This window comes from Rhincodon typus, chromosome 34 (genome assembly GCF_021869965.1).
Source record: "Rhincodon typus isolate 14 chromosome 34, sRhiTyp1.1, whole genome shotgun sequence".
NCBI classification, from domain to species: domain Eukaryota; kingdom Metazoa; phylum Chordata; class Chondrichthyes; order Orectolobiformes; family Rhincodontidae; genus Rhincodon; species Rhincodon typus.
The window spans coordinates 15483364-15510140 of NC_063365.1; the positions used below are offsets into that span (position 1 = coordinate 15483364).

At 39.9% G+C, this 26777-nt stretch overlaps 1 protein-coding gene across 1 annotated transcript; it reads left to right on the plus strand.

The window, feature by feature from the left end:
- Positions 1-789: 789 nt before the first annotated feature.
- On the plus strand, positions 790-13567 carry c34h10orf53 (chromosome 34 C10orf53 homolog). The gene is made up of 3 exons (XM_020526124.2): positions 790-978; positions 5178-5297; positions 13282-13567. Exons 1-3 carry the CDS (start codon positions 885-887, stop codon positions 13344-13346), a joined length of 279 nt encoding a protein of 92 aa, XP_020381713.1. The 5' UTR covers positions 790-884; the 3' UTR covers positions 13347-13567.
- The last annotated feature ends 13210 nt before the right edge of the window (positions 13568-26777 follow it).

A 26777-nucleotide genomic window follows, 5' to 3' on the forward strand; every position in this document is an offset into this window, starting at 1 on the left:
TCCCTTTTAAAATGGCAGGCGGCATGGTGACTTAGTGGTTAGCACTGCTGCCTCACAGCACCAGGAACCTGGGTTCGAATCCGCCCTCGGGCAACTGTCTGTGTGGAGTTTGCACATTCTCCTTGTGTCTGCATGGGTTTCCTCCGGGTTCTCCAGCTTCCTCCCACAGTCCAAAGATGTGCAGGCTAGGTGGATTGGCCATGCTAAATTGCCCATAGTGTTCAGGAATGTGTAGATTAGGTAGGTTATAGGGGAATGGTTCTGGGTGGGATGCTCTGAGGGTCGGTGTGGACTTGTTGGGACAAAGGGCCTGTTTCCACACTGTAGGGATTCTATGATTCCATGAAATGTCAAACACATATCAGCTCTTCTGCCTAATATATTGCCCCACAGTGACCCAATCACACGTTCCGAGAATGTGTCCATGGTTACAACAGAAAGGTCTTTGCAAAACAAGTCAGCTCTGACTAAAAGATAGTAAGAACTGCAGATGCTGGAATCAGAGACAACACAGTGTGGAGATGGAGGAAGACAGCGGGCCAGGCAGCATCACAGCAGCAAGAAAGCTGACGTTTCGGGTGCGGGACCCTTCTGCAGAAATGTTTACACAGCACCGAAGAAGAAACTGAAAAGATTTGTCTTGGGCGAATTCTGGAAATGGGGTCTGGAAGAGATTGTCTGTTCCAAGCTCCCAGTCTTGGCGACTGATCTTTAACCAGGTTCAAAACTCAGAACGGACCCCCGGAAGTTTTTTTAAAAAAATCAATCAATGCCTCCTCCAGTAATGATTTCACTTCCTTAGCAACGTTTTATATTGTTGTTTGGTCGGAGAGAGGAGGGTACTGCACGTTGGGAGCTGTTTCGGTGAGCACTGGGTCGCCTGGATGCCGCAGGCAGCGCTGGTGACCATTCGGTACGGGCCGTATGAGTCTTGCGGAGTGGTGGATTACAGGACCAGCCGCCTACAGGGCTTGCAGGGTAAGAAAAGGCCACTAGCTCAGCTCGGGTGAAACTCTACCAACACTCAACCCTGCAGCGCCATTCACTGTGAAAGCAGGGCAGACGAGTGATGGGAGTAATTAGTGAAACTCCATTATTCAAGAAAAAAAAATCAAGAAGAAATCAGCAGTCCCCAGATAGATATCTGCCTGGATTTTGTTACCAAACGGATTTGGACAGTAGTGAAGTATGGTAATTCTACACGAAGCCTTGCTTAGACAACAACTAAAGTACTGTAGAAGTTCTAGTCACTGAAGGGCTACTGGACTCGAAACTTGACTCTGTTTCTCCTTCTCCACGGATGCTGTGTTTGTCCAACAATTTCTGTTTCTGTCACAGTGCTGCTATCTAGCTGTGCCATTTAGCACAGGCACAAAGCCAGGGAGCTTGTCATGGGTGCCAGCTGTCCTCAGCCAACTCAAAAGGTATAGCCTCCATTTAGGGAGTCCCAGCCCAGTAAATTAAGGGCAGCCTCTGATACCAGAACAGAGGCTTGGTCACAGTAAGTTAGCCACTCAGGATGGTCACAATTAAGGTGCTGTTAACATAATGTGGGACTGCACACCACTCGTTCTGACTCTATTGGCCCTATTGCTAGCTGTTTATCTGATTTTTCTAGAAGCAAGTTACCTGCCAGTCATTGTTTACACAGCTGATTATTTTGAAATATAGTAACAGATAAACTGGAGTCAGGGGAGCCCGTGTGTAAATGGAGGTTCAGCTGATTGGTCTGTAGATGATGAATGACAAAGCTCTGCTGCCTGCCAAAAACTGTGCTATTGGCTCCCAGTTGGCTGAACAGATTGTCAATGTGAATGTTTGAGGGAGCTTGGATCTCCAAAAAGGGAGTATCTGTTTTTTCTCTACAGTAAAAAGCATCTCAAGTCTGCAAATAACAGTTTATTTCCCCTCATCACTTGCAACAAGCTGTGACTTTAAATTAATAAGTCAGAAATCTTTCTAAGTTGTAAACCGGTCAACTTGTGCCTGCTGCAAACAGATAAAAGTTACTGGAGAAGGAAAATCAAGAAGCAGCATTCAGATCATAAAAAGGGTCATCCCAGCAAATCCTGTGAACAGGGACTACTGAACTGCCTTCCCAGTCATTCCCTCCATCCTGAGCACCAATGCATTTTTATGTCTGTCTCTGTGTCTGTGTATAGAGGTACATAAATAAAGAAGTCTTATAAATAGATTGAAGTTTTTATTAGAGTTATATGTCAATGGTTCCTCATTGTTTCTGTGTAGTTAGAATCAATTTATTTGTAATGAATAGTATTTTTTGTTAAGTACAGAAACCAGGTCGGTGCTTTCTATCTGGGTCTAAAAGGCAACTAAATTGGGGAGCTCTTTGTGGTTTTTAATTTTTGTGATGATTCGGGGAACAGTGGGATATGATTTCCATCTCTGCCCTAGTGAGGTGTAACAATTTGTTATTTACTCATCCGTAGTCATTCTGAGGATATTAAGGAAGCCAGAGAGCAGATTCCATTCCATGTAGAACATTTAAAAGTGGTTACAAAAGCTTCAGTGATAATTTCTTTCTCTGCGGCATATTTATTATTTTGAAATTCATAATTTTCTATCAGCGATTATAGATTTATCAACACTACAGTTGCTAATCCAGAACATTATCCACTGGGTTACCACTTATGATGACAATGAAACAATCAGCTTTATGGTTACTTGTTAAGCACTCAATTTATTAAATTCACCTTTACAATTTAAATTCATGACATTTGCCTTATCAGTCCTGTAACCATTAAGTCACCATATTAGAAGTAAAGTCATAACCTTGGTTAGATGAAGTATTCTTGCTTCTGGATCATATGGATACCAATTAGACCATCACTCCAAAGACTCTGGCATGTCATCTACCGCAACAGTTCAATGTAACTCTGAGGATGCACTCCAATTTGGCAAATGCTCCTTTGAATGAGGTATTAAATTGAGGGTCAGTGTCCCAACTCTGGATATAAAATATTGCTGATGTGTTTTCTCTTGTGTCTGAGCCAGGATTTTTTCTGTGGACTAACATTACTGCAACAACTAATATTGAAACAGAAAGTGTTGGAGAACTGAGTAATGAAGAGGTCACATTGGACTCAAAATATTAAATGTGTTTCTCTGTCCAGTTTTTTTTATTCATTCCTGGGATGTGGGCATTGTTGGCTGGGCCAGCTTTCATTGCTGATCATTAGTTTGCCTTGAGGAGGTAGTAATGAGCTGCTTTCTTGAATTGCTGCAGATATATTTGGTATATTAGACCTACAATGTTGTGAGGCAGGCAGTACCAGGATTTTGACCCAGTGGCACTGAAGGAACGGTGATATATTTCCAAATTAAGATGGGAGCGGCTTGGAGGGGAACCTGCAGATGGTGGTCTTCCCATGTATCTGCTGCCCTTGTCCTCGAGATAGATCTATTGATGGTGCCAGACCTGCAGAGTTTCTCCACCATTTTCTGTTTTTATTCCAGGCCTACAATATTTTGCTTCTATCATAACAATTCTCTGGTCATCTCTCACATCTCATTGTTTATTTCAGGATCTTGCTGTGAGCAAACTGGTTTCTGAGCTGGATTCTCCAGTTAAGTTAGTTTTTTATTTCATGAATACGGCTTTAACTTTAAATTTATTCCTTTCATCTTTATCCCTAAACTGTTTCTTCCAGTTTGTCCAGATGTTCCGTACATGAAAACATAACGCAAGAACGCTGAAGGCTCAATTCATAGTTACTTCAGAGAAAAGAAATATCAATGCCAAAATTCTCAAGACAACCTGTTCCTCAGAACTTTCTTCCCTCCACCAGTGTCTTGTCTGTCTATAGTTTGTTCTCTCATTTTGATTTAATATAACTTTCACAGATTAATGTTTAATTAAAGAATGGCAGAGTGGACATGATGGCCTAAGTGGCCTATTTCCATTCCTACATCTTATGGTCTAAATAACATTTAAAAGTTTGAATTTTTGTGTATCAGATTATAGGAGGGTTGTGCAGGAGAATATTCCTCAGTAAAGGACAATTAGGAGGATTGACTGAGATAATGCTTTTGGCAAAATTCCTGAATATTTGCAACTTTTGTGGAATACAGAAGTAATGGTAGCAATTTTAACTCAACCCACCTAAAGACTAGGGAGGGGGTAAAAAGCTGGGTTTAATCCTACCCAGTTTAAATCCCCATTGAAGTCAATTGAATTCAGTTAATATTATTCCCAGTCATATGATAATAGTGTTTCTTTAAAGGGAAGAGCTACATAGTAACAAGCACATCATACTCAGTGATCAACATTTACCAGCTAATTCCAGATGTTGTTGATCACTGATGGCCTTGAGGTTGAATTGAAGTTTTAAAATTTTGCTGCTTACCAATCTCATTAAGGCATGGAGTTTAGAAGGATGAGAAGTGATCTCATTGAACCATTTATGATTCTAAAAGAGCTTGACAGGGTCACTGTTGAGAGGGTGTTTCCCCTCATGAGAGGGTCTAGGACCACAGAGCATAGTCTCAGAATAAAGGGACTCAAATTTAAGACTGAGATGAAGAGGAATTTCTTCTCTTAGAGGGTTGAGTGTCTTTGGAATTTCTTGTCACAGAGAGCTATAGGGCAGAGACATTGTATATACTTAAGGCTGAAATAGGTTTTTCATCAGTAGGGAATCAAGGGTTGTGGTGAAATGGCAAGAAAGTGGATCTGAGGAATTTCAGAACAGCCATGATCCTATTGAATGGCAGAGTAGGCTTGAGGGTGTAGTAAGGAGATCAAGTGTTAAGGGGAGAAGACAGGAGAATGGGGTTGAAAAACATATGAGCCATGATCAAATGGTGGAGCAGACTCATGGGGCTGACTGGCCTAATTCTGCTGCTATATCTTATTGTCTTATGGCCCATTTTGTATTTCTATTGGTCTTATGGCATAGTGAGATGTTGGATAAAATAGTACTTGATCTACTTAAGGTTTAATTATTTCTTCCCTTCCACAGTATTCAGAGATTATCAGCCATTTGCTTCATTTCCTTTTTATTTTATATTAACTCCTGGCTAAGTCAACGTTACAAAATTGCAAACGATTCTTTTTTATTAAGGTTTTAAATGAATATTTCTAGTGCTTTATGGTGGATGTTCTCAAATCTCTAAATAAATAAATAATATTTAGGAGGCTTTCTTCTATTTTGAAGCAATGCTGGAGGCGGATGGACATCGTTGCATTCTGGAACAATTCCTTGACTGGAACATGGTGGAGCTTATAGTGAAAGGAGAATCTGTCTTCACATGTAAAATAACAGACCTTGATTTTGGTAAGCGATTCTCAAAATGATTTTGCATGTAACACTATACTGAGAAAAAGACCAACAACAAAAAATGCTTAACATTTTCTATTTTCAATAAGCCAACAGTGAATTCTAAATTAGATAGTCATTCAACAGCTACATCTCAAGTATGCAAACAGTAGGCCATTGAATAAAGCCATTTATTTGGAATCATTACATTCTAAGCATAAATATTGTGGATGTGATGCTGTAGCCCTGCACACCATGTCAATATTAGGCCTGAATGCTTCTTATGGTTCTATTCAGCTTAACCTTGTCAACATTTATGACAATAACTTATGTCTTCGCTTGGTAGCTTGATCCTGCTGCTAATGGCTTAATTTTGACTCAGATATTTGATTGTAAGACATTATGTTAAGACTTATTTTTAATTTGTGCAATATCGGTGTATCATTCCAACAATGAATTGCAGCATTGTTATGGTGTAGATGGAGGCCATTCAGCCATTGTGCCTGCACCAGCTCTCCAAGTAAGCATCTCACTTAGTTCCGTTCTCCTGCCTGCTTCCTGTAACTGTGTCCATTATTCCATTTCATATAACTATCTAATTCCCTTATGAATACTTTCATGAACCTGCTTCCACTGCACACCCAGGCAGTGCATTCCAGACTGTAATTAATTACTCTTACTTTAGATTATTCATGATCCTTTTCCATAGTCATTCCTAAACCTGATTATATAATGACCAGTATCCCCCAAATGTTTTCCCAGTGACACTTGATCAACTTGACTACCTGATTACCAAGAACTAGGTGTAGCTTCCTTTCTTGTTGGATTTGCGTCATACTGCTGCAGAAAATTCTCCTGAACGTGGTTTAGGAATGCTAGTTGCTCTTTTCCCTTTATACAATCACCAAATCTGTATAGGTCCCATCTTCCCCAGAACCAGTTCCAAGAACCTAAAGCCCCCCACTCTGCACCAAGTCACATCTTCACTTGTCTAATCAGCCAATTTCAACACATGGTATGTCACTAGGGGTAATCCAAACATCATTACTTTTGAGATCTCACTTACCAATTTTCTACCAAGGTTCCTAAATTCTGACTACAGGCCCACAGCATTATTTTTCTTCTTATGTCATTGCTTTCCATGTGGACCATGATTTCTGGTTGTTGACCTTTACTCTACAGCAATATAGTAACATCCTTGACCTTGGCACCAGGAATTCAACACATCATCCTGGACATGCATCTGTAGCCACAGAACCATTTTTCGTTCCCTTAACTATCTGTTTACCTATCAATATTGCTCTTCCAGACATCCTTGTCTCTCTCCTTGCCCCGCCCCCCTGACCCTGGTCATGTGGCCAAGCCATCCATGGTGCCATGGACTTGGCCTTTGGCTACAATCCCCAGGTCAGTCATCACACTTAGGAGTATTCAGGACTGACTACTGACTTGTTAGCGGGACAAACCCCGGGGGAGTCCTGTATTACCTGCCTGGTAGTATCCTCTGTCCCTACATACTCTTGAGCTGTGGGGTGACTACAGTTATAGCTCTCAGTCTCATGGAGCATCATAGTGACACCAGAAACCGCTCAAGCTCTGGAACCATGACCTCAGATTGCTGCAATTGATGATGCTTCCTACAGAAATGGTAAACCAGAACACAGGAAATACACTGCAGTCCACACATTGCGCAGGACAGGCTCGAGATGGCAGCAGCCATGCTGTTCCTTTGTTTAATAATTAATCTTGCTACAGCCAAACAACCTTGCCAATACAAGTGAACCTTACAAATACCTGTGCAACAAATAATACAGTTTAGAAGAAATTTGCTTTCTTATCACTTGACTTTGGCCATCGTTTCTCCTGCAACTATTGATTTGCAATTCAATATGTCAAAATTCAAGCTTTAAGAGACATTTCATCTTTACTTACTCAGCAGCGTCTTGGCCGGAGTGTTGTAATTAATAGCAGAAAAACTAAAATTACTTTCAGCCAAATCAGAATTTAGCTAAGTCCTGAAGTGCCTTTCCCTCATCGGTCAAGCAGTGATTACGCAGATGAACATGATAAGATCACAGGCAACTGTCTGGGTCTTGCTGCTTTACTATCTCATCATTATAATTCAACCAAACTTTTCAAATGGCTCCTTCTGATCAGATGCTGGTGTCCTTTGAATGTGGACACAGTGATGCTAATTTGATGCTGCAATCCTCCAGCTGTATTTGAAGAGATGGTTAGTTTCAATGAAATCGAGAATGCAATAAACCTATTTAAAGTGTTCACTTTTCAATTCGTGGGATAACATGCAATGACAAAGTACTTGAGCGTATTTGGCAGTATACCTTTACTACCATCTCCTCATCACAGCATCTTTTTTATATTAATCCAATATTAATATTTCTGTTTCATTAATATTACTCACGAGTGGAATGGATTCTGCTTGTATGAAGGAGTATTTTTGTTCCATTTTATCAACACTCTAGCCTGGGTATAAGCTCAGAGGGTAGTTTATTTAAGCGATTAGGTGAAATTTGATGTTTTCTCTCATCTGCCTTCTTTCTGATTCAAATGTTTTCCTCATTCTCCAACAATTGCTTGACCTCTGATCAGCAGTCCACGGTGTGCTCCGTGGCTACTACAAATGTAATTGTATTTGAATGCAATATTCCTGGCTATACAAACATTTAATATCAAATGCACCAGATTTCACAATCATATTTGTAACCATATGCTCATAGAATCTTGATTTAGTTCAGATTAATTAGAATCCTCCATTGTAAATAAACGGAATAGTAAAAGTCGGAGATAATGAGGAAATGGGCAACTTTGGCCTTCAAGGTGAGAGGTTTCGAGTACAGGAGCAGAGATGTCTTGTTGCAATTGTTCAGGGCCTCGGTGGGACCACCTCAAGAGTATTGTGTGCAGTTTTGGTCTCGTTATCTCATGGAGGGAGTGCAATTAGCAATTCTCTTGGCTGCCATTATTGACACTAGCTTTATAGTTATTGATTCAAATTTAAATTTCACTAGTTGCTGTGTTGGGATTTGAAACCATATCCACAAAGCAGTCAGCTGGGCCTTTGGATTCTTTAGTCCAGTGACAATATCACTACACCACAGAAGAAAGCATTTATTTGTATGATTTGGCCAACGAGTTGCAATAATCTCAGCAGAGACCAACTCTTGGGAGCAAAACTGTCCTGTCCCTGGCCTGTGTGCCTCAGTTCCACACTGAATCCCATCATGAGGCTGAACATCTTTTCAACTTGACTTTTGGGTGCTCATTTTATAGTGTCTAAATGTTGAGGATTTAATCGAGAGACCTGTCTGAGAGAATCATTGATTTTGATGATTATTTGAACAGAATCAATACCAGTGGAGGCACTCATTAACCTCCAAGTGACTGTCATTTCAACGATATGTGTTGATTCAGCTCCCTTTGAAAGTCAGGTACAGTCCCTTAAAGAAACATGGAAACCTCTCATTGATCTGAACAAAAATATTGAAAGAATTAATACAAATGGAAAAGGCAAAATGTACAGCAATGAAACTGGACAGATTGATAATGTGGTCCAAGTGCATAAGGCAACGCTGACATTCTGGCGTGTTGCGTCTCACAGTACTAGTGGAAGACTCAAGCTTCATAGTGCTCTCTTGGGGGCAAGGATCAATCAAGTCCCAAAAACAAATGATGAATCAGCAATGTGCATCTGTGTTACACATTAGCCGAAATGACAGCAGTTTCCCATAACTCCTGAGTAATGTAAAATCTCAATGAGGCAGTGAGCTCTCTTGGTCATTGATGTGGTTCCCGGGTCTGGTTTACAATGTTTGCCTGGATTTCTGACTTCTTTTTAAATCATAATCTGTGCACGCTGAGAGCAGCCAGACAGATAAAACTTCAAGATGCCAACAGTAAGTTTGTCTCAAACAAAACATGTTTGACAAAGCAAGCAGTAGCTGGGTAACAAGTTACCATGGTAAATGAAAGAAGATGGAAAATATCAAGTAGTGACAATTAATGTGAACAAAGGAGCCTCCTTTTAAAATGATTTAATGTTGCAGTCAACTCCTAGGGTTAACCCTGTGGCACCTCTATTTGGAAAAATCTGCTGTTTTAATAAGTGTCAGTGAGCCACTTAAACTGGACAGAAACAGACCTTCTTTGTGATCAAGAATCCTGGGGATTTACAGTGGTGGTGGAATGGAACAAGGAGGGGAATTGAACTTCCACCCACCAAGAGCTGCTGGCCAGTCAAATGTTGGTTGCTCAATCGAACAACGTTGTCATCTGGGGCGGCTGCGAATGTGATACCCACCTGAGGTGTACCATTGTTGCCATAACCCAGGCCACAAATTATTATTGGTGGGAGGGGGTGCTTGGCAGCATGGGCAGGGAGTCTCTCAGCAACCAATTTCCCTCCCCCCACAGCCCGACTCCCCAGTGCCGGGTCCCTCAATTAGTCATAGTTTGAATAACCCCCAGCCCTGAAGCCCACAAGCAACCCTCATGATAGCTTGCTTCTTGGAATTAATTCTCCGATTCAGGGCCTCAGTTGGCAGCCGGTGTGGAGGCTATCCATGGGTTTTCCAGCCCCTGGACTTTATCAAGGCTGTAATTGGAAGGTGATAATCTTCCTACCTACCTGATTAAATAATCCAACTCACCACAGGGGAATGGCATTAAATTCTACCCCTAGAGTGTCATTCAGACATTATACAGGATGTGATCTGGTTACCATATTTTTCAGTTCTTTCACAAGCTTAGGCTACACAACAAAAGGCCACATTATTGGAACAACGCTGATACATGATGATGCATAGTTCACTTAAGGATGGAATAGATACTGCCATCGCGCAATGCTAGACACCACATTCAATACACAGCAGTGCTTGAAGCAGCAAAGATTGATGATAAATCTTTGTAAATTGTTACTTAATTTCAGATCTCATGTGTAATATATCTTGATGGAAAATCACATGGATTCTTTTCTGAACACAAAAATACTAAAATTGCATCACAAGTACCAGATCCTGCTTGTGCATGATGAGACACAGTTTTCTTCTTTCAAGTTTGCCAATTACTTGCGTGATGCCACTGCCTGGGAAGCTTCACTGTCAAATTACTTGCAAATGTTCCAACTCAAATTCATTCCCAATTCTCTGTCAAGGAAGGAATCTTGCAGTTACAGAGGATCCGGACTGACTGACTGTCACTCCGATCCACCCTAATGCAGTTGGCTTGAGATATGTCAGTCCCTAACTAGCATCGGGTAAGGACATGCCACAGTGAAGTTACTGTCCTTAGAGGAAGATGACTGGACTTACTCTGTTTCTAGGTCAAACAAGTTCTAAGAGCTGGAAGTTAATCCCAGTAGCTCAGATTGTTTTGGCTGCTGATTTCAGCTCAGCCCATTTTTTATGATGTTCTGATTCACTAAATTCTGGCTACCTGAAATAATTCTTTTCACATTAAAAGAGATCATATCAGTACTATTAACTATATAGTACAATTAAATGTAGCATAGGAAAATAGTGCTAAAAAGTGAAGTAGCTAATTGTACAACTTTGAATTAAGAGTGGACTTTAATTTTGAATGTGAAAATGTACTTGTGCAGTCTCATAGAACATCGAACATAGAACAGTACAGCACAGCCCTTCGGCCCACGGTGTTGTGCCAAACTTTTACCCTAAACCTAAGGTCTATCTAACCTCCACCGCTACTTTATACTATCATCAATACTATCATCTCCTCTCTTCCAGTTTTCTGACCGTTTACTGCTTGTGTAATGACTGTGTTAATCAAGCTGTACCAGATAGTTGACAAAAAAAAATCACTAAACATAGAGAAATGACCTAGGTCAGATTGTGCAAGTTTGGATGTAAATTATGCCAGAATTGCAGCCAGTTCAGATATGACTCTGCACAGCCTGTACTTTTTGAAAGCATGACTAGTTGTGCTGTGACCCCTTGTTTTTGTTTTATTGCCGAGCCATTGTTCCATGCTATTGGTTTAGTGTCAAAAGGAGGCAGCCTGTTAAGGCCTATATCTTAAAGCACCTAGAGTGCTGTGGGTAGACCAACTGGCCTGCAGTGGTTTAAGAAGGCAGCTCACTTCCACTTTCTCCAGGTGAACCAGGGGATGGGCAATAAACGCTGGCCAAGCGAGTGATGTCCTCATCCCATGAACAATCATCAAACAAACTCCCAAGCGTGGCATGTGTTCACTGCCCTGCATTATCTTCAGTGCTGGCTTATGGCTGACAAGGACTAGTCCCAGAAGTTGGGTGAGGCTAATCCAGAACCCCAGACAGATCCTGAATTGTGGTAAAATTCTCCAATGGAGGTCCTGGGACATTAATCCCAGCATCTGGCTGTCAGTTCTTTTCCCTGACCATGTGAAATGGCATCTTCCTCAGACAGGGCACCAGGAGGGAGGTCAATGTCCCTCAGCCCTCTCTTGCCTCGCCAATATATCCATAGCTGGAGTGAGGGTTCCTCTGCAGATACTGGCAATTCTGCTGGACCTGGCTCTCCAGGATGCTGGCCTCCCATTCCATATCAGTACCATGACATCAGACAGAACCTGGACAGACTTCACACCCTCTGCTTCAGTCTGATCACTGGCACCTCTGGCAGCTGGCTTCCTACTTACCTCTGCCTTTTCCCTCATGTAACTATAGGCCAAGTTCAGAAACTCCTTTCTCGTGTTCTCCAGCATTCCTTCAAGTTTCAGAGACGTAACCCCAACTTTCTTCACCAGCTATGTGCCTGTGTCAGTGCTGTGATCACCGGAATGTCACTCGCTGGCCAAAAGATTTCCCACCGAGGTGCACTGCTGGTCGTGCGAAGAAACATCTTGACAGTGCATCTTCTGAGGGTCCGCTCAAGCGCTGGAAGCTGGGCTTCTCCTCTTGTGCCAGGATTAAGTGTGGTCTCTGGAGGCTGTTTGGAAGAACATCAAGATTTATTGGTGTCACATTCTGCTGTTGCTGTATGTAGGCGTTGCTGCTTCATGTACAGCTGGTTATAACAGCCTGAAGGTGGTTGAGTAAGTCCAACTTCCCATTCAGCACAGGCTCAGTCACCACCTTTTCCTGGCAGCACTGCAGTTTCTTTCTCGAATGGGTGTGGGATCCTGATGTCAGGCATATTCCTCCCTCACCGTTGAGCATGTTTGCCCCCATTGTTCACGTTCATCTCCTGCAAGCAGGGAGGAGCATGGGCAGACTTGGGGACTTTCCTGTCAATCACCATTACAAATTCTGATGGTGGCCCCCAGAGGTGTCAATCCCTATGCCTGGCTCCAGGGTGAAAAGAAACTGCTGAGTGAATGCTGCTCCCCTCTCTGTCAAAGGGTTACATTACCTGAAAGAAATTCAAGCACTATACCATTTCTGTGACTGAGATATCCCTGACTTATTGAGAGCTAAGCCATCTTTTCAGCTGTTATCCTTATCCCATGCAACCTTTTGCTGAAAATCCATCGTATTTCTCTGGTTCTGATGGAAGGTCACAGAACTGATGGAGCCTGACCAGCTGAGTCTTCTGCAGCATTTCCTGTTTTTAATTTGATCCCCGGCACAGGTGAGAAACCCACTACCAATGTCATTGAGTAATGCAGCACCCATAGCAATAATGACCCCTCACACATTCAGGCCACGTGCAGCCTCCAATGGAACATCCTCCTGTTTGACGGCTCTCACTCAGTAATGGGCTGAGAACTGTGTGATTAGGTGGGACAACCCACCCTGCCTTAACTGAAGTAACTCCAAGTTCCACACCCTGATGTCAAACTCCATAATGGAAGCCTCCGCCCTCTGTTTCTCTCCTCAGATGATGCCTGACCTGCTGAGTATTCCTGACATTTTCTGTCTTAAATTTCAGATTTGTAGCATTTTCAATGCTTGTGATTGTTGAAGATTATTTAAAGTGGCTTCTTAGTGTGAAAAATGTACTTTTTCAGTTTATAATCTACTTTTTTTTTCTGGTTTTGTTTTCAGGAGGTGATGGGAAATTGGACCCAATTTGCAAGGAGGCAGTGAAAGCAGTGAACTATGCTTACTGACCAGCTTTGAAATTACACTGTTATTTCTATCCTCACTTCCTAATATGTTGCTTCTAGTTGTTTCATTGTTTAATGTCAATTTCTGACTTCTGCAGATAATGTGGACTGTCCTCCAGGGATTTGCAGGTTGTGGCAGTGTTCCACAGCTGAGCCCAATTCAGTAGTCATATGCTTATTGTTTAGAAATCTTAACAGAATTAAATAAAACCAATTCATGCATACACTGTTGTCATATCATTTTCCTACCTCCTCTGTGAAATCACATCTGTGCACCTAAGCTGGCTGCATCCACAAATAAATACAAAGGCACAAACTGTTTTTGGTATTAACAAATCTTGCATTTATATAGTGACTTTAATAAAGTGAAAGGTCCCATGGCACCTCACACTAACATTTTCAAATAAGATTTGACACTGAATCACATAAGAATAAATTATGGCAGGTGATCAAAAGCTTGGTCAAAGTTAGGTGTTAAGGAATATCTTAAAGGAGGACAGAGACAGTAATATAAAATAAAAACAGGAGGTGCTAGAGAAATGCAGCAGGTTTGGTAGCACCTGAGGAGAGAGGGAAATTGCTGAAGTAGTGGTAATGTCACTGGACTGGTTATCCAGAACCCCAGGGGGGAGTTCTGTGGACAATGGGCTCAAAACCCTCCACTGAAGATGGTGAAATTTGAATTCAATACAATCTGGAATTAAAAGCGCAACTAATGGTGACCATGTAACTATTGTCGACTGTCATAAAAGTCCATCTGCTTCATAAATGAATTCTGCCATCCTTACCTGGTCTAGCCCTACATGTAACTCCAGATGCACAGCAATGTGTAAGTCCCCAGCTGAAGTCTCTTAGGTGAAAGGAAACGAGGGATGGGCAACAAATGCCAACCTTGCAGTGACAAAATATCCCAGACTAGAATAAAAAAAGTCCAATGACTCTTCTTCGCAACCAGACAGAAAGAGAGAGAGTGGGGGTGGGGGTGGGTTTGTAAAGGGAGTGTCGTTACATTGAAAAGAATAACCAATGCAGTGCAGTGACGTGTTCCTGACTTTCTACTGGGAAGATATTCTTTCAGTTCAAAAGCTTTGAAAGGCTAGGGACATAGTCTGTACTAGTTGTGGATCTGAAACCTCCTGTGGCTACCTGGATTATTAAGCATCTGCATAGAGAATGAGAGAATCTGCTTTTACAGCAGGGAAAGGAAAGAGCTGAAGCATTGCAGTTCATAAACAAACAGAATCCCACTCGGCTCCTTCTGTACTGCGATGGATTTCGAAGGAGGCATATGTTGTCAAGTTGCTCATTGTGTGACAAGACGTGGTTCATTGAGTGGCTGAGTTTCAGCCTCAGTTGGATGGGTTATTGGAAATTAATCAGAGAACTCAAAATTTGAAGTGGGGAAAATATAAAAGCTTTCAACGTTTACAAGATGCCAGCCATTATGATAACTGCATTTTAAGTACTGAATGCAGAAGGAGGTGAAAACACTGGAATATAATTGGACACAGCCGATATCTCTTTCACACTATCAATTATTCTACGGAATACAGTTGGTTCTGCTATAACGCGTGTTCCGGCAACGTGAGTTGGCTATAACAGGACTGACAAATAGGAGAATGTTATTTCTAAAATGCGAACTTGTGCTGGCTATAACGCAATCCCATCAGTGCGCGGAGGAGTATGTGTCGACATCACATGATCGTTTCACAGGCTTTGTCCTGAATATGCACAATGCTGGCACCAAAAGAGTCTCCGCGTGGCATCACATGATTTTTTTTTTATTCATTCACGGGATGAGGGCGTCACTGGCTAGGCAGCATTTATTACCCATCCCTAATTGCTCAGGGGGCAGTTAAGAGTCAACCACATTGCTGTGGGTCTGGAGTCACATGTAGGCCAGACCTGGTAAGACTGGCAGTTTCCTTCCCTAAAGGACATTAGTGAACCAGATGGGTTTTTCCCAACAATTGACAATGGATTCACAGTCACCATTAGACTGTTAATTCCAGATATTTTTATTGAATTCAAATTCCACTATGTACCATGGCAGGATTCAAACCCGGGTCCCCAGAACATTATTTGGGTCTCTGGATTAACAGTCCAGCGATAATACCACTAGGCCATTGCCTCCCCATTGTGCTTTCTGTGAGAGGTACAGTACTCCTTTTTTTTTGCAAATGCTGCTGTGTTACCCACAAAAATGCAAGGACAAAGTGACAGTAATGTTAGCAAGAAGTGTCCTGGTGATAAAATTGGGGGTGGTGAATGTAAACTAAAGGCTATAACACTAGAAGAGAAGCTAGATGTTCTAAAGCATTTTGAGCATAATGAGAGAACGTGATATAGATTGTGTAACAGGAATGGAGAAGTCTACCTTATGCACCATTAGAGACAATGCAGAAAAGATTAAAGCAAGCTGTATTGTAGGAACAAGTCTGAATACTAGCAAATCTGAGAGGTCACGGACAAAGGAACTTGAGAAGATGGAGTGGCTTCTAAGTGGGTGGATAGAAGATCAAATGAAAAAGGGATCTAAGACCAGCCTTCTAAGACCATAAAAGAGAAAGCCTTATCAATTTATGAAGATCTAACAAAAAAAAGCTGAAAATCCTGCAAATGTGCCTGCCTTTAGTGTGAGCAGTGGCTGATTTGCTGGTTTTAAGAACCGCTATGCTTTTCATAACGTAAAGTTATGTGGTGAAGCTGTCAGTGCAAACGAGGACCATGCCATGGCATTTCCCATAGTAAAAAGAATAATTGATGAAGAAGGCTACAACTTAGATAAAATTTTCAATTTGGATGAGACAGGTTTATACTGGAAGCAAATGTCATCAAGAACCTACGTTTCCATGAATGAAGCACGTGCTCCAGGCGTTAAGTGGCAAAGGATCGTATGACTGTGCTGCTGGGTGCCAATGCCAGTGGAGACTTAAAGCTTAAGCCTATGGTGATGTACCACTCTGCCAACCCACGAGCTTTGAAATGTTACCTTAAGTCTACTGTAGGCATTTACTTTAGGTCAAGCAAAAGAGATTGGATGACAGGACAAATTTTTTCTGACCTTATTGTTGATGTTTTGGAAGATGTTTTTAGACATCCGTACTACCATTGGACAGCTTTCTGAAAACATCAAAGTGCTATTTATACCACCAAACACAACCTCTCTCCTTCAACCCATGGACTAGGGTGCATTAGCAGCTTTTAAGGTTTATTGTTTAAGGCGCACATTTAAGAGGCTGATTGCAGCCACTGAGGGGAATACGGACAGTGTTCTTCAATTTTGGAAGAGATTTAACATCAAGAATGCGACTGACATTATGGTGGAGTCCTGGGATGATGTCAGTAAGGGCTGCTCGCATGCAGTTTGGTGGGAGCTTCTCCCAGATTTTTTTCAAGATTTTAAAACCTTTGATCTGTCAGAGGAGCTCCCAAGAATCAAAGAACATTGTGTTGATCTTGCAAAGTTGGATTTGAAGAAGTGGAGAGCGAGGATGTTGAAGAGCTGCTTGAGTCTCACTGTGAAGACTTCTCTACAGCTGATCTACAATAACTTGTCATTGAGGGGGAAAGTGGAAACTGGAGATGAAGAAGATGAAGCCCAGGATGCAGCACCATGAGAGCTTTCCACTTTTGTTTTGTCTTCTATCCTGAGGGAAACTGAGAAGCAGTTGCAGCTGTTAGAGGACAACGATTACAATGCAGAACGCAGCACTGTAGCAGTTCATGGAATAAGATCTTATCTGGCACCCAATGAACAGCTTCTTCATGAAAGAAGAAAAAAGGCAAAGCAACAAAAACTGGGTGCCTTCTTTTAAGCCAAACCCCAAGAAACATTCAAAAGACAATGAACCACAGCCATCCATTTCTGGATTAATTATTTTTCACCTTAACCCTGCAACCACAACTGCATCTGAAGGTGAACCCTCAGTCCCCACATTAACAACAGAGTAACCTCAAGACCTCTTCCCCCATCAAGTCATCTTGACAATTTTTCAAGATAGGGTTTTCAATTTACTTTTATTTCATGATTAGATATGAATTAAACTGTGCTATCCTTTGTATTAGTCCTTTGAGTGATTTTTGAGCAATTTTGAGTGATATTTTTTGGTGGTTTGCCCCGATTCCACTTTTCCCATAGGCCCTGTTATTTCTATAGTGCGATTTTCTATCTTGAAGATTGACGTCTTATAATAATTCAGATTAGTTAGTTTTTTATATCCTGGTTATGATGAGATAGGCTTCAGGGGCTGGACGGATTACTCCTGACCCTGTGTTCCTGTGATTTACACAGAATATGTAACATAATTTTGGGATATACTTGTTCTTCTCTGGAATTACCAGATATTCATTCATTATGATGGAAGCAACAGCAGATGTTAACCTGAGCAGTGATTACATTGGAGACTTAATTTGGCTCAGGATCTGTGGTACCATAAGTTCAAGCAGTACAGATGGTCATTAACCCACCCTTACAGGGCTTCATCGATTTCCCTTGTCACTGATACCCACTTCTGCTACTTTGATTCTATAGAATCAGTCATTCCAACATCATGGATAAACCACTGAAATTAAATTGACACAAACCCTGAGAGTACAGCAGGTATGGAACTGGGTATCAGGACCAACTACACAGTAAGCCACAATAGGATCTAACACACTGGCAGGAACTTAAGTGGGCTGTGTATATGCCTATAACTAATATGTGGTTTAATGGTTAGCACTGCTGCCTCACAACGTCAGGGATCTGAATTCAATTCAAACCTTGGGTGATTGTCTGTGTGGAGTTTGCACATTCTCCCTGTGTCTGCATGGGTTTCTTCCGGGTGCTCTGATTTCCTCCCACAGGCCAAAGATATGCAGGTTGAGTGGATTGGCCATGCTAAATTGCGTATAGTGTCCAGGGATATGCAGGCTAGGTGGATTAGCCATGGAAAATGCAGGGATATGGTAGGGGGTGGGTCTACATGGGATGTTCTTCAGAGGGTCGGTGTAGACTCGATCGGCTGAATGGACTGTTTCCACATTGTAGGGATTCTATCTGCTATAATATTGACACATCACACAAATGATTAGGAATTGACATGAAAATGTTTGCATTGTTTCATCATCTGTTAAGAGATGTTGTATCCTTGCTGTTCTACTGATTATTATTGCCGCATTTGAAAGACATTAAATGTTCCGATAACAGTAGCGCAAAATCCTTCACTGAGTTGTCAACATTGCACAATATCAACTCTTTTGTAATTCCCATTTGTGAAGGGGATTAACTGGTAAATTCTTTGTATTTTCAGTCACTAATTGATATTTGTGTTGATCTCATATGCATTTCAGAATCAAAATTGTAATTTCCCAATAAAATAATGAATATAAGTCCCAAACATATCTCTTTAACTTATAAAAATATAGAAAATATTCACTGAAGCACACCAGTTGCCTCTGCTAGTTGTGAAATTTAAGATTCAAAGTTCCATAAAAATTAATATTCTATAGGTGCTAGATTAATTTAGATGCCAAAGCAAATCTTGAGACTTCTTTTATTTTTAATCACTTAAATGGCATGTGAGCGCTGCATTTGTTGCCAATTTCCAATTTCCCTCCAGAAGCTGTGGGCAGCACAGTGGCTCATTGCTGCCTCACATTGCCAGGGGCCCTGGTTCAATTCCAGCTTTGGGTGACTATCCGTGTCTGTGTGGAGTTCCACTGGGTGCTCCAGTTTCCTCCCACAGTCTAAAAATGTGCAGGTTAGATGGAATGGCCATGCTAAATTATCCTGCAATGTAACCTAGATGGGTTAGTCACGGTAAATGTGGATTTACGGGGATAGGGTGGGGGCTGATTCTGGGTGGGATTTTTTTCCAGTGGTCGGTGCAGACTCAGTAGGCTGAATGGTCTCTTTTCTTATTGTAGGGATTCTATGATTCTAAGCTGAATGTGAATAGTGTTTTCCCTCAGACATCTGTGTTGCGGCCTCAATTATTCACAATATTCATTAATGACTTTGATAATGGCATTAAAAAGTCAAATATCCAAATTTGTTGATGACACAAAATTAGGCCGCATGATAGATGTTGATGACAGCATAAAATTTCAACAGAATATTGATAAATTAGGTAAATTAAATAAGTTAGACAAAGTTATGGGAGAAGGATTTTAATATAAACAAGCGTGAGGTTACCCGTTTCAGACTGAAAAAGGATAGATCAGGGTATATTTTAGAACACACAAAGTAAAATACAGTGAATGTCCAACAAGATTTGGGAGTTCAGGTGCATAGCTCTTTAAAATGCTACAAACTGGTACCGAATATAGTCAAGAAGGCCAATGGAATGCTGGCCTTCATATCTAAAGGGCTGGCGTTATAGGGATGTAGACATTATATCCTACTTAGACCCACTTAGAGTACTATGAGTAGACCTGGGCTCCACAACTTAGGAAGGATGCTTTGGCCCTGGAGGGAGTTCAATGCAGGTTTGCAAAGATGATACCTGGATTTCAGGAGTTAAGTTACAAAGAGATATCAGACCTTTATTTAGGCCTTTATTCTGTGGAATTTAGAAGGTAAGTGTGATATAATCAAGGTCCTCCATATATTAACAGGGATAGATAGGGTAGATAAAGATAAACTATTTCCAGTGGTTGAAGATTCTAGAACCAGAGGGCCTAGTCTAAGAACCAGGCCTTCAGGAAAGACATTAGAAGCATTTCTACATGCAAAGAGTAGTGGAGGTTTGGAACTCTCATCCACAAATGGTGGTCAATGCTAATTAAATTGTTAAATTTAAATCTATGACAGACAATTATTTTATGAAGCAACAGTGTCAACAGATATGTGTCCAAGGCATATGGAGTTAGGACACAGATCAGCCAAGATCTCATTGAATGGTGGAACAGGCTTGAGAGGCTGAATGGCCTAACCCAGAGCCAATGTTCCTATGTGTGGCCACTTGCAAAGTGAAACATAGTTCCAAACCCTGGCCAAAAAATTAGCCTGATATACAAGTTTATCTTTGTCTTGGATTGAAGGACTAGTAAGATGACAAAAATTAATCATATTTCTTCAGCATCACTTTATGTTTGTAATTTAATAACCATATTCAGTCTTAAATGCTCAACATTGAAAGTTAACAAACTCCATGGCAACAAGCAATACTTTTCTTCAAATTCATAAAGGTTTTGACGAACACGACTTATCCTTAAAATTACAAACAACTATTGCGACTTCATTTTAAACTGTCCTCAGATATTAGCATTCAAAACATTGGTGCATAACCTCTTTATTTTCCCTAGGTGATTGGAATATGGAATAACTTTTCCACTGATATTATGCATTGTTTTTCTACAAGAAGGGCAAAGAGGTAACAGATTTATTCATTAAATTATCCATTCTCTTTCATGGCTCTTTTCAACAAAATATGGATCTTGAATATTTAATCTTCATCCGTTTAATTGCAACATGATATATTTAATACATGGAGAATGACAGATGGTTGGGAGTTTATTACAAGGTTGTTGCATGCTTTTGGGGATATAATGACATTAAAAAGGGCAGCAAAACTAGAATAGTTTACTCTCATCTGAATCAGTGTTTACTGCATCAATTGAACTTGCAGCTTTTGTTTTTATGCAAGTACATGTGATACTTCTTTCCCCTCATACCTTTTTTTTAAAAGTCAATGTTTATTAGAATATTTTCTTGTTTGGTTCATGTCACACAGCAGGGAAAGGTATATATTATTGACTAGGATAATGATGTTAGGACAAAGATGGGTTTTAACTGAATTAATAGGCAGTGTTGTGCTGAAATTATTGTTCTCGTTTTTATTCTCCTATGCATTATACAAACTCTTGACCCACAATCTATTTACACATTCAACAGATTGCATCAATCACCCATTTAAAACAATAATTACTGAATGTTGATGTAATTTACAATAAAAACATCATTCAAGTCAACAGGGATACACTAAGCTTGAAGTGTGGCAACTTGGATTAATATTTTTGAGGTGGTAAAATCTGACATTCCTGCTGAATGAATTCTATCTAATACCATTTGGCCACATGACCACCATGCAAGTCATTAAACTGAATCTGTGAAAGTGACAGTCTAGACAGTGCTGTCAAACCTTACAAGACATATAAAGTCAGAAGACAACTAGCAGTCTCTTCTATTCTTCTCACTGATTATTACTACCCCTGTCGTCATCCTTCAAGTAGAAAGATGCAAGAAATTGAATTTCTTCATCAATGTACTATGACATCAAGATAGCCATTTATGAACACCTTTCCCAAGGGGAATGGAATATAAATAGTAGGGATGTTTTGCTATAGTTGTATAGGGTATTGGTGAGGCTATATCTGTAATGCTGTGCACAGTTTTGATCTCCTTAATTTAAAAAAGGATGTAAATATGTTAGAAGCAGTTCAGAGAAGGTTCATTCGTCTTATTCTTGAGATAGGGGAGATGTTTTATTATGGCGGAAGTTTGGACAGATTGGATCTGCATCGATCAGACCTTTAGAAGGAGAGATGATCCTACTAAAACATATGTGATCCTGAGGGGACCTGTCTGTGTGGCTGCTGTATGTCTCTTTTTGTGGGAGAAATTAGAATCAGGGGACACAGTCTAAAAATAATGGGTCTCCAATTTAAGATGGGAATGAAAAAGAAATTTTTTCTAGTTACCAAGATGACCAACTAAATACTTTATCTGTGTCAGGTTTTAAATAGCAAGATCTAAGAACCAGGTTTCTTAACAAATAGTTATGGGTTTATTATCAAAATAAAACTTATTCAGTAAAGATGCAATTATTGGTTAACAATCACAGTTAGTAAAGTAGAAGTATAAATGCTTATCCCTCTAACTGTCATCAAAAACACACACAAAGATGCTATTCAGGAAATAAAATAAAACTTCCCCACAACGATTGAAAAAAAAAACGTTTGGGTCAATAGTTTCTTTTTAATGATAAAAGTATAAAGAATGGGATATTCTGGAGTCTGTTGTTTTGCTTTGGCACATGTGGTCAAGTCACTAATCATGCACAGCTGTCTCTGAACTCTTGCAGCCAAATCCTGCTCAGGAAATACCATCTTGAGATGTTTTTTCAACCACTCTTTCAAAAACACTAACAGGTCTCACGCTGAACTGATGCAGAGGGGAAGAGGCAGCTTGTTCAGAGCAAGCTTTCCTGCAACTCAGCTTGTTCTTATCAGGCTTTCCTCCAACTCAGCATGTTCTTAGCAGATTTTCATCCACTTGAAACAGATAAAACAAGAACCTCTCCGAGCCAGCCACTGTTCAAAAATAATCCCAGCAGCAAAGAAAGCAGTTAATAGATTCATGTGATTTCTAGGAAGACTTGTCAATAAAAATTCTAATGTCCACTGTGAGCTTTCAATGATCTTTTAGAAAAAACATTCCAATTATGTCCACAAACCTTGAAGTAACTTCCTTTTCTCATAAAATTTCAAAACTTAAATCCTCCAAATGATGTGTACTACAAAGCGTTTTTATAACATTTGTATATTTGCACTTATTTTGACATAACGTGGTGATGTTGTCTCTTGACTTTCAAGTTTCATAATGGCTATTTTTGTTTTACTCATCCTAGCCATTAGTGGATTTGACAGATTGCTTGTTGGTTTAGTTGAAAAAAATTATGTCATACCACTTGCTAACTTTTAGGTATTTGCTTATATTAAAGTGGTAGACATTAGCTGGAAATTCACCTCTGCTCTTATATAAAGGCCTTTGTTCTTGCAGCACTATGTTAATGTCCCTATGTTCGTCTCAGCCAAAAGTCTGGGTTCAAGTCTGTTTGCCACAGAATAGCGTTTGCTGATATTTAAAGAAGCGGACCTGAAACAGTGGCTGCTGTTTTGGGGGTATACTATAGATAAAGTGTATCTTTAAATAAAAACTCAAAAGTGTATATAAATTCAACTCCAATTATTTGCCTGCGGGCTCTGATGGCAATGTTTCATTTGTGAGTGCAGTGACATGTCAAACTTGTGCAATAAAGTAGGGTTGTTAGAATATGTTTTTTTCTGAATTCATTTGTTGATTAACTTAGCTAATGACCATAAAAAGCTGCAGCAGACATAACATAATCATGATTCTAAAAACATAAAAAAAAGTTCATTTACTGATCCGAAATGGACTTCACTCTGGCATTTTAGCTTTAGTAATGGAGCCCAATTATAGCTCACTGAAGACCTTTATAGGTGTATTTTTCTTCAGCTCACACCTTGACATTTAGACAAAGGAGGGAACTACAAAGAAGAGTTTCCTGTTAGTCTGTAGCATAAGTATCCAAATAACAAAAATTAAGCTCAGTGCAAATTACACAGACACATCAATTCCAGACTTTCTGTTGCTCTGGTTCATCCGTCACAGTCAAATTGAAATCAGATATCAAATTACTTAGAAACATCACTGCTAATTTGTGAGCCCTGGAGTGCTAAGCTATTGACTGAAGTGTTAGGACTTTGCACAAAAGACTAGCTTAATAGATCATTTACCTTTCATCTGCAAAGGTCTTTTTGAATGGGAAATGTGTTCATTCCATTGCCGGCCTTCAAGCTTTCTTAAACAAAACATACAAGTGGACTGAAATTAAGCCACATTATACATTCAACTTAAATAAGATATAGCTTAAGTATCTTACAAGTAGACATATTAGTGCTTTCCAGGAGCGATACAATTGCCATACAGGGAGTGCAATGAAGGCTCAGCAGGCTTGTCGTCTCAATGTTGGGACTGTCCTATGAAAAGAAATTGGACAAACTGGGCCTTTACTTTCAGGAATATCAAAAATGAGAGGTGATCTCACTGAAATCTACAAGATACTTACAGATTATATAGAGGCTGTGTTTCCCCTGGCTGTGGAGTCTAGAACGAGAGCATATTTAAAAATGAGTGATGGCTTTTAGGACAAAGATGAAAAGAAATCTTTGACTCAGAGGGTTGTGAATCTTTGAACTTTCTATCCCAGAAGACAATACATTTATTTAATGTAAAGGTTGAATTTTTTTTGATTACCAATGGTGGAGAATATTATGGGGATAGTATGGGTAAAATGCACTGAAATGTTCGATCAGCTATGATTGTGTTGAATAGCAGAGCAGTCCTGATGGGCTTATTTCTGTTTATATGCTATTAGCCTGCACTTGACCAGAATATACTGCTCACTGACACACAGTTTGAGTTCCACAAAGCTACTCAACTTCTGATCCAATTACAGCCTTGGTACAAATATGGACAAAACATCTGAACTCCAGAGGTGAGATTGGAATAACTGTATTTGACATCAAGACAGCATTTGACGATGTATAGTTTCAAGGAGCCCTACCAAAGCCAAAGTTAATCAGAATAAGGCAGAAGACTCTTTGTACATTGAATCATACGTAGTACAGTTTGTAATGTTGGAGGGCAATCACCTCGGTCCCAGGACACTTCCCATCGCTGAGGTTCCTTGGGTAGTGTCCTAGGTCCAACCATCTTCAGTTGTTTCATCAATGATCTTTCCTCTATCAAAATGACTCAAATACAGAAGAAGCGTTTCTTCAAAACATGCACTAATGATTCCACAATGTTCCACACTATTCACAACTCCTCAAATACTGAAGCAGTCCATCTGCACATGTGCATTTCTAGACAATATCCAGGCCTCAGCTACAAAGTCGTAAATAATATTCACGCTACATAACTGCCAGGCAACGACCATTCCCACCAATAAGGAATCAGACTATGCCCCTTAGCATTCTCCTCTCCAAGGAAAATGCACATTATTGCGCTTCCTTTTAATATTCAACTCTGTTTGTTTTAAAACATTTCCTAAAGTAAAACCAATTCTGGCAAAAAAAAACATGCCTATCATAAAAATCTTATTGGCTCTGCTAGATCCAAGTCTGGCCATCAGAAAATAGCAAGGTCCATGACCTTTTGTCAATATCTTGATTTTGCAATGACTTCTAGGAACTGCAGGGTTTTACACCAAAGGAATTTCAGCATGTGCACATTTTGTTTACATTAGCTTCTAAAAGTGTAGAATCATCAAGCCAGATAGAGTCTGAAAAATATGGAGGATGGTATAATCTGAGTCCAGGTGGTGAACTAGTTTTAGAAGGGGAAACAAATTTGCTTCATTTGAAATTTTCTGTACTAGCTAATAAAAAATATCTTGTAGTTTGTGATGAATTTTATTTTGGAGGGTCAGATAATCATGTGGGACTTTCATGGTGGTTGAATCTCACTTTGCATTCTCAAATGTTCATTACGTGCAGCATTGTGGGTTAATAAAAAAGACGACTGTGATAAGGGCAGGTACGTAATGAAATTTTAAAGTGATCAACTGGAAAGGAGAAAATGGATTTTTTTGTACTTAACTAATGAGGAAAAGAAAATTGATCAACAGCTCTACATAAGCAGATGTGACAGCTTAAAGACTGCAATGTAAACAACAGACTGTATGTTTACAACAACAGCAAGAAATACTATCAAAATCCCTTGCACGAAGGCAATTATACTGCACATTTTGCATGTCACGATGCATCTGATGCAAATAATTCCTCATCAGTTGTTCCTTTGACTCCTACACGCAGATTTGGCCATCAATTCTTAGCATTTGTCATTTCTACTTTGATGTGTCGCCGTGTAATTCTTCTGTATCCCTGTTTCTATGCATTCAAGTTTAACTTTTCACTCTTAATAGTTTTGAATTTGCATCAACTTTTTGTGAAAATTAGCAAACAAGAAGAATATCATAATGTCCTTTTTATCACACTTTATTTTGCATTAAATTTAAAATGAAGAATATAAATTTATATGACTTAAGTGCTAATTTTACAAATGCACTAACGCCATTAAATCAGGGAACATCGCTCCATCGCACTGAAAGGGACCTTCACATTAAGGAGATTGGATAGCTCTGCATAACGATTGTTTTGACCTCCCCTATGAGATAAAGCATCTAATTTTGACAAGAGCTCCACGATAATTTAAACAGAAAACAATGATTTAGGGTTTGAAGACAGTCAATGTCAGTCAAGGATGGCATTAGAAGTTGAGACCATTAAAGTATAATATAGAAGTGAATTCTGGATCTGAAGTAAGTTATACTTTCTGCTGTGTTATGGACCAAACCAAACCCTCTCAAAATATATTAAAAAGATAGCCTAAACCCTAATTTTTTCTTATTTTAAAGGTTGTGTAAGGTGTTGTGTTCTAGATGCAATTCAACTGGTCTAACTACTCGACTTTAAGCACAACACATTTTATTTTTACATACCAATTAAAATATAGACAAAATAAAAAGAACTGGCTTAACTGTAACTATCAAAATGTTGAGCAAAATAACATATATAAATTAACTACTACTAATTAACTGTTCCAATATAGTAACATCCCATAAATACACCCTTGACAAAGGC

What these genes read in the sequence shown, in the direction of transcription:
- c34h10orf53 (XM_020526124.2), top strand. Translation starts at nt 885, where the DNA reads ATGCCGCAGGCAGCGCTGGTGACCATTCGGTACGGGCCGTATGAGTCT. An exon ending in CCGCCTACAGGGCTTGCAGG is followed by an intron (nt 979 to 5,177) that starts GTAAGAAAAGGC and finishes TCTATTTTGAAG; the next exon opens with CAATGCTGGAGGCGGATGGA. An exon ending in AATAACAGACCTTGATTTTG is followed by an intron (nt 5,298 to 13,281) that starts GTAAGCGATTCT and finishes TTTTGTTTTCAG; the next exon opens with GAGGTGATGGGAAATTGGAC.